This window comes from Mus pahari, chromosome 19, assembly GCF_900095145.1.
Source record: "Mus pahari chromosome 19, PAHARI_EIJ_v1.1, whole genome shotgun sequence".
Classification (NCBI taxonomy): Eukaryota; Metazoa; Chordata; class Mammalia; order Rodentia; family Muridae; genus Mus; species Mus pahari.
Window position 1 is genome coordinate 39,833,677 of NC_034608.1, and position 13,804 is coordinate 39,847,480.

At 39.6% G+C, this 13,804-nt stretch overlaps 1 protein-coding gene across 1 annotated transcript; it reads left to right on the forward strand.

The window, feature by feature from the left end:
- The first annotated feature begins 3,509 nt into the window (after positions 1-3,509).
- On the forward strand, positions 3,510-11,317 carry LOC110337157 (beta-defensin 50). The gene is made up of 2 exons (XM_021219915.1): positions 3,510-3,641; positions 11,075-11,317. The coding sequence occupies exons 1-2, from the start codon at positions 3,584-3,586 to the stop codon at positions 11,236-11,238; spliced, it is 222 nt and encodes a 73-aa protein (XP_021075574.1). The 5' UTR covers positions 3,510-3,583; the 3' UTR covers positions 11,239-11,317.
- The last annotated feature ends 2,487 nt before the right edge of the window (positions 11,318-13,804 follow it).

Here is a 13,804-nt window from a genome sequence, read left to right on the forward strand (position 1 = left end):
AGTTACAGAGACAAAGGTTGGAGCTGAGACAGAAGGAAGGACCATCCAGAGTCTGCCCCATCCGGGATCCATACCATAATCAACCACCAAACACAGACACTATTGCATATGCCAGCAAAAGTTTGCTGACATGAGACCCTGATATAGCTGTCTCGTGTGAGGCTATGTCAGTGCCTGGCAAATACAGAAGTCTCACAGACATCTATAGGATAGAACACAGGGCCCCCAGTGGAGGAGCTAGAGAATGCACCCAAGGAGCTGAAGGAGACTGTAACCCTATAGAAGGAACAGCAATATGAACTAACCAGTAGCCCCTGAGCTCATGTCTCTAGCTGCATATGTAGCAGAAGATGGCCTAGTCGGCCATCATTGGGAGGAGAGGCCCTTGGTCTTGCAAACTTTATATGCCCCAGTACAGAGGAATGCCAGGGCCTGGAAGCAGGAGTGGGTGGGTTGGGGAGCAGGGTTGGGGAGGGTATAGGGAACTTTTGGGATAGCATTTGAAATATAAGTGAAGAAAATATCTAATAAAAAAATGTTTTTAAAAAAGACATCTGAACTTTTATACTGTTGAATATTCTTGAGGGGAGAATCTGAATTTTTGCTCATAATATCTGGAATCCAGGGTTTTGCTGAAATCCTCTCTAGGCTCATCGGCCTCTCCAGTGAAGCTTTTAAGAGAAGGTAAATTAAAGATTTTCTATCACCATCTTCCAAGCTTCCGAAGACGCTCTGATAAGATTGGAAATTAAATAAATGTCCTCGAATTAGAGAGTGACAGAACTAATGCTTCTCATTCCTTATTATCTACCTAACACCTTATATCTTTTGTCTCAAAAGTTCATTATGAAGCTTTGTGGTAGGGAATAATAAATGCTTTAAAACTAACGATTGAGTCCACATGTTCCTGTTCTTCCTCATCCTTTACAGTTTACCTCAGGACAGAGACTGTCAGAGAGACTCAGCATCTGAGAGATACAGGCCTAGAGATTAGGGGAAAAGATCAGAGTTCGAAAAAAGTTACTCCCTTTATTTCTCTCTTTCTCTCTCTCCTATCCCACCCTCCCTCCCTCCCTCCCTCCCTTCCTCCCCCTCCTTCCCTCCTCCTCTCATCATAAGAGTTTGCTGGATAGTGATGACAACGGCTGCTAAGACTATTGGGAGGTCTCATGAAGAGAGGCGGAAGACTAGGGTCCTCCTCAGACCATGTCTGTTACATTGTGGCAATGAAGAGAGAAAACTTTCCAGCCCCATCAGTGGTTTGGTGAGCTTATAGACTGCTCTTTAGTAAGATCTATAGTGTTCAACACTCGTAGATGAAATGGCTACTATCAATTGTCCATCTCCAAAGATCTAGAATCATGTAGAAAGGGGCGTGACTCAGTTCCAGGGTGCTTACTTAGCATGCACCAGGTCCTCTCTTCAATCTCCAGCATCACAGACAGACAGACAGACCACACAGTAGATTAGCCTCTGTCCTTCCCTCTGAGGGGATATTCAGACTTGTCTGTGAAGGATATCTAGATTACTTGCGGTAGGAAGATCTGCCCTAGCTGCCAGATGTAACAAGAAAGAAGGATAACTGCTGAGTAGAATTAACCTCTCTCTGCTTCCTGAGAGCAAATGCATTGTGAACAGCTGCCCAAAGTGTCTGCCTCTGTGGACCCCCTGCCATGACAGGCTTGCACAGTGGAACACTCCAAAATTAACCATTCCTTAAGTTTCTCTGTCAAGGAATACTGTCACAACCTCAGGGAAAAAAAAAATAACTAAGGCATTGATCATCAAATAAATGCAGATTAAATCTAAACATGTTGACACACAATATTATGATACAGCCATATCACTTCTAGGAACATGCCCAAGGAATCTAAGTCAATGCGCTACAGAATTATGTGTGCTTCAGTGTTTGCTCTGGTGCTAATTCCAATAGGTAAGTCCTAGAATCAGCCAAGATAGTTATCAATAGATAAATGGATACAGACATGTTGCAAGTTTACAATGGCATTTATTAAACTATAAAGAAAATTACATTTAAGCCAGCTGTGGGTAATTATGTGGAACTGAATACTGTCACTTGTAGCCTGACACAGAAAGATAAATGTCACACATTTTCTTTCATTTGGAAACTGTTTTATATGTGACATGAGGGTAGAAGACGTGTGTGATGGTTGTGTTTGATGGAAAGTAGACGCCTCTATTGAAGAACTGCCCCTATCAAATTGTTCTATGGACATGTCTGTTGGAGAATTTTCTTGATTTCTAGTTGATGTAGGAAGGCTCAACCACTACAGGCAGTATCAGCCCTAAGCAGGTGAGAATGGACGATATACAAAACATAGCTAAATATAAACCTGGAACCAAATAATGCTCCTCCATGAATTTTACTTCCAGCTCCTCCTCAAGTTATTGCATTGCTTCCCTGGAGGACAAAACATAACTTTGGAGACAAAATGACATAGTTCCTCTCCAAGTTGCTCTTGATCATAGTGTTTACTATGGCAACAGAAACCAAACTGGAATGGCTCTAGTTAGGGAAAGGAAGAGGGTGAGTGCAAGGAAGAAAGGAAGTGAAAGAGTTAAACGGGGAGCCATTACATCTCCTGCATGTGATATAATTAATTACATGAATGTAATTAATTAATTACAATTAGATGCCAGTATGGCACACATCCCTATGATTATATGCAAACAACAATTATAAAAGATCAAAATTAGCACCAAAAGTATTTTATATATACTGAATGAAGTGGTTATTTCAATGTGAAAAATCAGTCTACTAACTGAGACATCAAGAAAGCTGATCACAGAGTGGCACTAAAGGTCAATAAGCATTAGAATCAGTGTGCACATAATGGGTGCAAGGCACTAGAAAATTAAGACTGCACAGAGTGGCAAAAGCTTCTGAGACTTTATCCAATGACCTCTCTATGAGCTCATGGGAGTGCACTTCTGAGGATACTCAATAGAAAAATCCCAAGAACCCATGCCCTGTAGGAATAAACCCGAGATTCATGCTTCAAGGAAAAAGATGGAGTCAAGAAGACCGACAAAGTACAGCATTGTCTATTAGAGGAACAAATTCCATCCCTACATCCAGCACATATTTTATAAACACAAGAGGGCAAGGTTACCAGGCCTGAGAAGGGCCACAGCTAGATGAGAGGAACAGACACCTGCCAAGCTACGTGCTTGGAGTGAGATACCTCCCTCCATAGGCTTTCTGAGTCCTTATAGACAGAGGTCCTAGCTGGAGCTATCTTTCTAGGAAACCCTCAGAACTCCCTACTCTAGAAAACACAACAGGAACCAAGAATTCAGGGTTTCCCGGAGCACAAACTCCAGCTGCAGACAAACAGACACGCGCCCACAGTATTGGACATCTCTCAAGACAAGCGGTCAGTGGGCCAGCTGGACCATTCGTCTAGATTAGAGCTCCTCCCTTTGACTCATTTATATAAACTTATTCAATGACACCTCGCTATAAATCTAGCTGCTCTCTGTCTTCGGGATTCTTTTCCCTCCTTAGGTCTCCTAGGAGTTTCTCGTTCTCGCTGTTCCCTGCTCCCAGTTTACAACCACCATGAAGGCTCTCTGCCTTCTGTTGCTGACATCGGGCCTCCTCTACCTGATAGTCAAAGGTAAGCACCATCACCTGCTAAAGCAACTTCCCAGGGCAAAGAAAACACAGACTGAGGAGGGCTGAAGAATGCTGCTTGGTAGGCCCAGAGAAAGAATCTGCAGAGCTCCCCTGGATGTAGTGGCTGCACTGATGCCCTTAATGTCTATATACCATGGGCACCATAGGTCTGATCATGGCACAGATGCAGGGCTCATCACTGGCAGCTCTCAGCAGCTCATCATTTGTCTGTGCCTTGAGCATGCAGGAACTATCCTATGGGGAGAGGTACCCACCATGTTTGCTCCAAGTGAAATGCCACTGCTTCGCCCACACAGCTTGTCAGCCAGTCTTATGACTAACCAAATGATCTGGCAGTCAGGGAAGCCTTTATTGTGGCAACCAAGCACATTTTTCAGTGAGGGAGATCTCCCCTTGTACAGGGAGCCTGACTTCGTGTCACAACAGAGATGCCACTTCTATGAACCAAAGTTGTCCCTGATAAGGGAGAAGCAGAAATCTTACAACAGGGATCAAGAAAGCATTTGACCCAGCCAGTTGTACCCCACTAATCCCAGTATTTAGGCAAGGGCAAGGGCAGAGGCAGGGTCGGGGACAGGTGGCTCTCTGAGTTCAAGACCAACTTGCTCTATATAGTGAGTTTCAGAACAGCCAGGGCTACACAGTGTAACCTTGTTTTAAAACAACAAACAAACACAAATAGAACACATTTCAACTTCTGCATTATCACACACCGAATCTTGGGTAAATCACGTTTCCTGCCTCTGTTACCTCATCCCCGAAACAGGGGTCCTCTAGGAGGAAGTAGGGCTGGCAAAATTTATGGAAAAACAAAAACCTTGTTTTTCTTGTCTGCGGGCTATCACTTTATCTTAGAGATTTGCCTTACATTTATCATTTATAGCAAATACATTTGCCTGAGTTTTCCTTTCTGAAGCCCTTTGATCAAAGATCAAGGTTTTTCAGGGGTTTGATTGTGGCCCATTGGAGAGGTAATCAGCTTACTGAATTGAAAATGTCAGTGTGTGCTGAGCCGTAAAATGCATGCTGTTGAATTTGTCTGGATTTGCAGTGTGTGTGTGTGTGTGTGTGTGTGTGCACGTGCTTTGTTCCACTGAGAAAAGACTTGTCATTTCTTTTACATGTTACAAAGTCAAGATAGTTTTAAAGCATTTTTTTTCTCATAGAGTATTTTTGTTTCTGAGTACCTTACTCAAAGACAGAAAAGAACATTCTGGGTAGGAATAGCCACATGTTCTTATCCATCCTAAGAAAGGAGCTGGCATCCAGGGACCGAGGTATTAAGATTGCTGCATTTGTCAGATGAATTGGACTCTAGTTTTCTCTTGTTTTGTTCTTCTGGATTCTGATATCAGAATAATGCTGCTTTATAAGGAATTTGCTAGTGTTCCTTACCCTTAGGTTGTATGGAAAAATTTGAGGAACACTATTTGTATATTACTTTAATTCTTCTTCAAAGATCACACTGCCCCAGTGGTGTTTTCCTGATGGGAAATTCTTTAACATCATTTCAGTTTCTCGCTTGATGTAGATCGATCTGTTTGAGTTGTCTAGAATCTCTTAATTCAATTTGGGTAGATAAAATATGTCTATGAACATATCATTTCTTGCAGGTTCCTACTTACTTTTTTGGAATAAAACTTTACAATTTACTAATCTATTGTAATACTTCCTTTTCCATCTCTTATTTTATTAGATTAGTATGTGAAATTCATTCATTCATTTCTGTTGTCTGAGAATAATAAACATTTATTATCTTTTAGAAAATCCAAAAGTATGTTTTATTGCCCTTTCTGTGTTTCTGTGTTACTTTTCTGTTCATTAAATTGTAAACCTGTTTCAGAACTCATAATTTTTTCAATCTGCTGATGTCATGTTTGGCTCATTATCATTTTTCTAAGATGTTGAGGTACATCATTCGATTGTTTGTTTTAGATTTTTCTGCTTTTTTAAAATGCAAGTACTCAAATAAAATTTACTTTAAAGCTATCTTCACTCTATTCCAAAGATTGCAGTTTATTTTGTTTATGGTATCTGTGTGTTCGTTTGATTACAGAATTTTAAAATATTCTACTCCATCTCTTTACCTATCATGAAGAATGTATTATCCTATTTCAGTGTATTCATATAGATTTTACAGGTTTTCTTGCTATAGATTTATGATTTTACAGTCTTTCTTGACATAGATTTCTGAGTGTGCCTATGATGAAACTCAACTTTGAATGTGTTTCATTGACTTCACCCTAATACAAGAGGTGTATTGAAATTATCTACTGTCCTACATGTCCTTTTGTGTCTACTAAAGTTTGCTTTATGAAATCAAGATCCCTGTTAGTCAATATATATATTATTTCTTGATATATAATACACTTATTAATATGTAGTGGCTTTCTTGTTCTCTTTGACTGATTTTTTTTAATTGAAGTCAACTTTGTCAGATATTAAAATAGTTGATCCAACATTCATTTGCTCAATACTTTGACCTTCAATCTTTCTTTTTCATCAGTGTGTGTGATTGCTAGTAAGGTATATTTCTTGGAGAAAACAGGTACTTGCCAATCTGCCATGACCTTGCTAAGTACTTTCTAAGGCTCAAGATAAAATTCTCTGCTAAATGAGTATCAGCTCAACCTGAGTTTTAGAGTTCTCAGTCCCACAAATGGACAGGAGCTATACAAGGAAAGGTAACGGAATTCTTATTAAAAATAACCCAATAGCTTTGAGTTATTAATCTCTGCAGTTATAGTCCTCATGTCTAAGAAGGTGAAGAAAACAACCAGTAATGTTTATAAAGTTAAAATATTATTTTAAAAGGTAGTATGTCAAACTCATTCAGATACAGACTTTTACCAATCATTTTCTAAATATCCTTGCAATAATCAGAGACGCTAGTAATGGGCACAAAAGCTGGAACTGAGATGTCTTGGTAGTCTTGTTGACTATGATGCTATCTGAAATCAATATTGTATCGAGGCTGATAGCAGATAATACACACTAGGAGTAGGCCAGGTTCAGTGTGCTAGAAATCACTATGGTCTAGAGCAAAGATGAGAATTGGAGATCAAAAGGGTCCCTTGTGTGAGCAACCTAGTATCCTTGACCTAGAATGCTGTCTTGGTAGGGAGTAGGATGGCAGAAGTAGAATGTCTCTCCTTTCTCATTCATATCCAAATAGCATTGTCCACTTGAAATTTCTGTGTTGATAATGATGTTCTATATTTCCATACCCACTGAAGCAATTCAGAGGGACATGTTTATATGGAGTTCCTTCATTTTTACAAGGAAAACTTCAATATAGGTCATTTCTCCATGGCCAGGTCTAGCTGGAGTCACACACACTTTTATGCCTGTGCTTCCTGCATGAACCATCACAGACTTACCCACAACACCACCCTAAGCCTAGGACCAGCTGAGAGCACACCTGAGTGCAGATCTTCCAGATGTGTCATTTCACATCCTTGCCCCATTGTCACTCTAAACCTAGGCCAAACTAGGAGTCATACCATCATTCACAATCTCTGAGTGAGTACCCTCAGAGTTCTCTACACAATAGACCCAGAAGGTTCTATAAAAATTGTCAATGGAAAAGGTAGGCAATAGTTATACTCAGCTGTGAATTCTGCAAACCACAACAACGCATGAACTAACAAGATATTCCCGATGGTGCAATAGTGGCAGTAATTTCTTGGGGGTAAACAGCAGCTGTGTGAATGAACTTAGGGCCCATTCTATAGGCAGAAACTCGTGCCTCATGCTGTAAATCTAGCCTAGAACACATGGATAGGAAAGTGATAGAACATACTACTACCATTGTATTAGTCAGGGTTCTCTAGAGGACAGAACATACAGAATGAATTTATATGAATATACATCTAATATATTCACATGTACATGATTTATTAGAATGGCTTACAATTTTTAGTCCAGCTAGTACAACAATGGCTTTATATTAATAATAAACAGCCCAAGAATCTAGTAGTTGCTCCATGGATGTTGGATGATGTCTCAGCTGGTCTTCAGGTGTACACCAGAATTTCAAAGCAGTATGCTCTAATGCCAGGAAAGCAAGGGACTTGCCAGTGAGAGCAAGAGTAAGCAGACAAAGAAAACATACTTTCTTCTTCCAGCTCCTTTACACAGGTTGCCAACAGAAGGCGTGGCCCAAATTAAAGGTTGATCTCCACACACCTGAACTAAAAGTGGGCCTTCATATTTCAAATGATTTAATTAAGAAAAATCCCTCACAGATGGATCGAGATGCTTGAATTTTAGTTAATTCCAGGTGTAGTCCAGATGACAACTAAGAATAACCATCACAGCCATTTCCATAAAGCGATAAAGCTCCCAACAGCATTCTAAACACTTATCCTTCTATCTAAAGATATAAAGCAGCTGGTGAGGCAACTATAGAGGCACAAGCGTACAAAATATTGAGTGTGGGCTTTCCAGTCCTACTGGAGCCATCTATAACAAAATCTTTCTGCCTAAGCCCGGGGAACCTCATGGTAAAAAAAGGGCAGAAAGTTTGTAAGGTCAGCAGAGCGAGGATGCATCTGTGAGATGGTCACTTTGGTACCAAAGGAAAGCTGCAACTTTAATATCTCAACTATGCAGCTGCTGGCATAAGACCAATACAATGACCGTACCAACTGACATTAGAGCATGGGCAAAGGAAACCTCCCAAGGCCCCACTACTCGATGAAGAGCTAAAGGAAATTATTGGCTATTGGAGTCAGGGTTACAATAAATCTTCTCCAGGGATAAACTCCATGATAGCTTATTCAAAACTATGTGGTTAATCCTAAACTTGGGAATATACAGGCAACATTAACTGGACTTACTATAATAATAATTACAGGAGAGATCATGAATTCCAATGAAAATTGTAGGGTCATGGGAATATTAGGAGACAAGAAAAGGTTGGAAGGACATAAAAATAGTATACAAATATATGAAAATATTTTAAAATTTAATATTAAAAGTTAAGTTTCAGGTCATTTAAATGTGGATAGATCTGTGTATCTAGTAGCCAGGAAAACAAAAACAAAAACTGTGAAGACAGCTTTGATCTCAATTGGAGACTCTTAAGGTATTTTTGTAATTAGTCCCCAAACATTAGAAAGCAAACATACAAATTCAAATTCCTCCATAGGGAACTGCACAAAATTCTGAAGGGATAGGGACTACTCTCCTAGAGTAATGGAAAATATTTTTTAAGTGAAATCACTAAAAAATGGGAGTATGCTCAAAAGTAATTAGACTGTACTCCAGTGTGCTTTGGCTGTCAACGTGACACAGCCTAAAGTTATCTGAGACAGGAAAAGCCTAGACAACATTGGTCCATGTTCATGTCTGTGGCAACTGTCTTCACTGATAATTTACGCAGGAGGGACCCAGTCCACTGTGGGCAGAACCAAGCCAGTGGTTCTGTCTAAGACAGCTGGCAGAGCAAAAGCCAGCCAGAGAGGTATCCTTCAGCACTCCTCCTTTGTTTCCATTTTAAGTTCAAGTTTATCTTTCTGCCCTAATTTCCCTCAAAGGTGGGCTGTAACCTGTAAGCTGAAGCAAACCCTTGACTAAGGTTTTGCCCATTTTTGTATTTTCATTCATCCATTTACTCATTCATTCATTTATTGAGACAGGGTCTCACTATGTAGCCCTGGGTGGTCAAGAATTCCCTATGTTCTTGCAAACTTTATATACCCCAGCACAGGGGAATGCCAGGGCCAAGAAGTGGGAGTGGGTGGGTAAGGGAGCAGCATGGGGGGAGGGTATAGGGAAATTTCTGGATAGCACTTGAAATGTAAATAAAGAAAATATCTAATAAAAAAAAAAAAAGAATTCCCTATGTAGAACAAGTTGATCTTGAACTCACTGAGATCCATATTCCTCTGACACCCAAGGGCTAGGATTAAAGGTGTGTACCACAATGCCCATCCCCAAAGTTGATTTTCATCTGAGTGACTTACCACACTGGCATACTGAAAAAAATCGGGGGAAGGGCATTTGAATGGGAGTTCCTAACAACACAATTTTAGAGTAAAAATGTTTGCCAAGCTTATCAGAGTGGCACAGTGTATTTGACTTTAGGTTGAGCTGTCCCCTAGGACAGGGATGGCCTAGTTTGTTCATCTCCTTGGGGTGGTACAGTAGATGTCACAGACTCCAAGCTCTGTGTAGTTGAAGCCTAAGGCCAAAGTGACAGCAGTTTTAGATTCTGCTGAGTATGTCTCTCTAACTTGCAAGTTGTGTCTTCTCTCTGCATTCCCAATCAGCTTATCCCTATGTGACTATATCTACATTCCTTTTCAAAAAGATACCACACACCCTTATAGCTTTCTCCCATCTCATTTAATATCATTACTTCTAAAGTAATAGATAGGCCATCCCTGTCCTAGGGGACAGCTCAACCTAAAGTCTAGCTCCAAACAGCCAAATTCTTGGGAACAATGTTGCAGAGCTGGGAAAAACTAGCCTGTTATTTACTTCCCTAATAATGACAAATGTAGAAGAAAGAGTTTATTTGTGCTTATGGTTATATAAGGACATAAGAGTCTGTCCTGGACTGGAGGCCTCACAGAAAGCAGCAGATATGGTGGCTACAGCAGTATCCTAAGAGTTTACATTGAATACTAGAAGCATGAAGAACTAAGAGTGTGGTGATACCTTAAAATGTCAATACTAGCCACCAGTGACATATTTCCTCCAATGAGTAGGTATAAAACTCCCCAAAAGGAGCTATAATAGAGACCAAGTTTTCAAATACAGGAGACTATGAGAGAACATCTCTCATTCAATTAACCATGAGTCATGAAGCAAGGTGGTAGCTCACTAAATACATGGAAAACTGCTGGAGTACCTAACCATTGGAACTTCATGGCACTGAGTAGAAGTCATAATAAATTCTAACTGTAGAAAACTGATACCATCATAGAGTAAACATAATTTCCTCCTGATAAGAAAGGATGGAAAATTCCAGTAGAAATTGGGTTAGAGAGGTGGAAGAGCTGATATTCAAGAGGTAAGGGTCAGTCTAACTAAAGACAGAACATGAGTAGATGTGTCAAGTTCTCACAGCCACAGATTCTACTGAAGAATTTGCAAACTGAAAAAAAAAAATCACGTTTGCATTGTGGTAGAGTGAGTTTTAAAAGGATCAGGGGTCATCGCTTGATCTCCCTGTACAGCTCAAGGCCTCTCCTTAAAAGAAAACAACGTTCAGAGTTTTGTCACTCTGCCTGACTCATGAGCTGTTCACAGGTCTGCTATTCTTAGTTGTCTTAGATGGATTATCTTGAAAGGGAAAACTCTCTTGTGAGCTTTGCAGATCAGTGTCTCTCATCCTCAACAAACGTTCTAAATTCATTGCACATACAACTAAAATATATTAATATCTGTGTTCTCTCCTTTCAGGTGTTGGCAGTCACCCTGATACATTTCACGTCAGGATCAAATGTATGCCAAAAATGGAAGCTGTTTTCGGTGACAGTTGCTCTTACTATAGCAGCATGGGGGATCTCTGTAATAATACGGAATCTGTATGCTGCATGGTACCTGTGAGAATGGATAATATATAGAGCACTGAAGCCACATAAAGAATATTTTACCATTGTTTCAATAAAGTGAAACATCCTTTGAAAAATGCTTTTGTCAGAACAAATTGAGTCCTGTGACTCTTTTTTGAAATAAGTTAATAAATGTAGGGAATATGAGTCTTAGAACCAAACAAGGGCAAGTAGACTCAATCTCATAACCAGAGGAATGATGACCAGGCATTAAATAATGTTGTTTCAGATTCATGTGATCTCTAAACCAACATGGGGGCAATATTGGGGGGTGGTGTTGACTCAAGAGAGGTTCCAGGAGCCATCTAGGAGAAGCTAAAAACTAGCAGAGGATCTTCCTGAGATGGTTCCATCATGGACTGTAAAGATATGATGGATTTACTCCATAAGGCAAGGCCTGGGAGATTATACTTTAGGAAAGATTCCAGCTATTAATATGCTTTTCTTGTAACTATTAAATAAATAAATATATATATATATATTTAACATATATAGTTTACATATATATATAGTTAACATATATAGTTAATATATATTTAAGATTTTATGTATATATCACCAGGCATTCAGTAAAGTTAGATAGAAGGCCAGAGAGCATCAGTTTTTAAAGCTACTCCCAGGTCCAACTCTGGATCCCACTTATACCCATTCCAGGCAAGGAACACTCCAGGCATGGGAGGGAGAGACAATACTTGATTGGATGGAGAGTCAGGACAAGTATACTTTGGGTTTAAAAAATAAACTATACCCCCAAATCTATTCTCTTCTAAGAAGTCAGGGTTTATTCTATCAACTGTCTGTTATCCACACATAATATAGAAAGCAGTCTGCTTTCTTCAGTGTCTACCAACATATAGATTATATTATATATACTTTACTTGGTGTATGTTATGATGCTTGATTACGCTACAAAGTAAAACAGGAGACTATGTGGTATTGGGTAGAAAGTCCCATACCACATCCACAGTCAGTCCATAAAGACAGTACAGAGACCCCAGAAGGATGCCTGCGAGGTTCACACTCTGAAGCTCAAAGCTTCCTCCTCCTTCTAGCAGGTACAGTTCAGGAGACAATACTGGTCTTCCTTGGTCATCACACGGAGAGCTGTCAAGACACAAGAGGCTTACTAGATAGCAAAACAAAACAATACAAAACAAAACAAACAAACTGACTAACCCACCAAATTTATCCAGACAAACATGTCTAAGCTAAAGACCATGCCACATCCCTCATTTTCCAAAGGATTCTCGAAATAACCCTGCTCCTTCCCTTGCAACCTTATTCCCTCAGTGGTACTGGTGTATGCCTGAAGTCAGCTCTGCCTTATTTATTTATTATTTTACACCCCAACCACAGCTTCCCTTCCTCCATCTGTCCACATTCCACTTCCCCTCTTGCCTGTCCCATCTCCTCCTCCTCCTTTTCTCCTCAGAAAAAAAAAAAAATGAGGCTTCCCATGATATCAACTAGTCATGACATAGCAAGATTAAAATGTAATTTATTAACACGCAAACAATTAATCTTGCTTCATATACATCCTATGTGTTTCCCATTTCCACATCTGTCCATTACAGAAATAAAAAGTTTTGTCTAAGACATCCCCTCTCAGAAACATTCAAAATCATGTTTTATTGAAGACCTGACACTATCACTCAGCCAAGTTAATAAATAATCTCAAATATCAACCCATCTTCAGTGCCACTTTACAAGTTACATATTCTCCTGTGCATTCTGTACACCAGCACACTAAAAAGACAATTTATTACCTGTGAATGTCATATCTTAGGAATCCCAGTTGGCTTTGCCTATTAAAGAAAAGGTTATCCGGGAAACATCTTGCAATGGAACCACTTGAAAGGACACTCTGCTCCCACTGCTTCCAAGTAACAGAGCTTAGAGTTTCATCATTGATCTTAAATGCACAAGCAAATGGTATAGCAAGTAGAGGGTAGTGTTAACCTGAAGAACAAAGCCACAGGTAGCTGGTACAAATTGCTAGAGAGAGATCACATTATAAGACAGTAACAACAACAACAACAACAACAACAACAACAACAACAAGACAGTAACAAAATATACTGGATGAGGGTCAGGAACTAGAAAACAGATACGTGACATTTCAGAATTACTGTCAAATGAGAAAAAATAAATAACCACAAGAGAAAATTTTGAGTAAATGGGTAAAGTCTAAAATGTAAGAGGTGAGGGTGGGAAAAAGATAAGAATAAATTCTACACACTCAAGATTCTCTAGAGAAACAAAGTAGGGAAAGGTCAGGAGAAAACTACTATATAATCTAATAATTAGCATTGGAACTTACACACACACATACATATATATTATACATATATACTTTATATATGTTATATATATTATACATATATATATAAAACCTATGGAAGAAAAAAAATACCAGTTGGGCACGGTGGTGCATGCCTTTAATCCCAGCACATGGGAGGCAGAAGCAGGCGGACTTTTGAGTTCGAGGCCAGGCTGGTCTACAGAGTGAGTTCCTGGACAGCCAGGGCTATACAAAGAAAGCCTGTCTCGAAAAAAACCAAAAAAAAAAAAAAAAAAA

Bases quoted from the DNA above. Each gene is read 5' to 3' on its own strand.
- LOC110337157 (XM_021219915.1), top strand. From the start codon at position 3,584: ATGAAGGCTCTCTGCCTTCTGTTGCTGACATCGGGCCTCCTCTACCTG. The intron at 3,642-11,074 runs GTAAGCACCATC...CTCTCCTTTCAG, and splicing joins CCTCTACCTGATAGTCAAAG to GTGTTGGCAGTCACCCTGAT.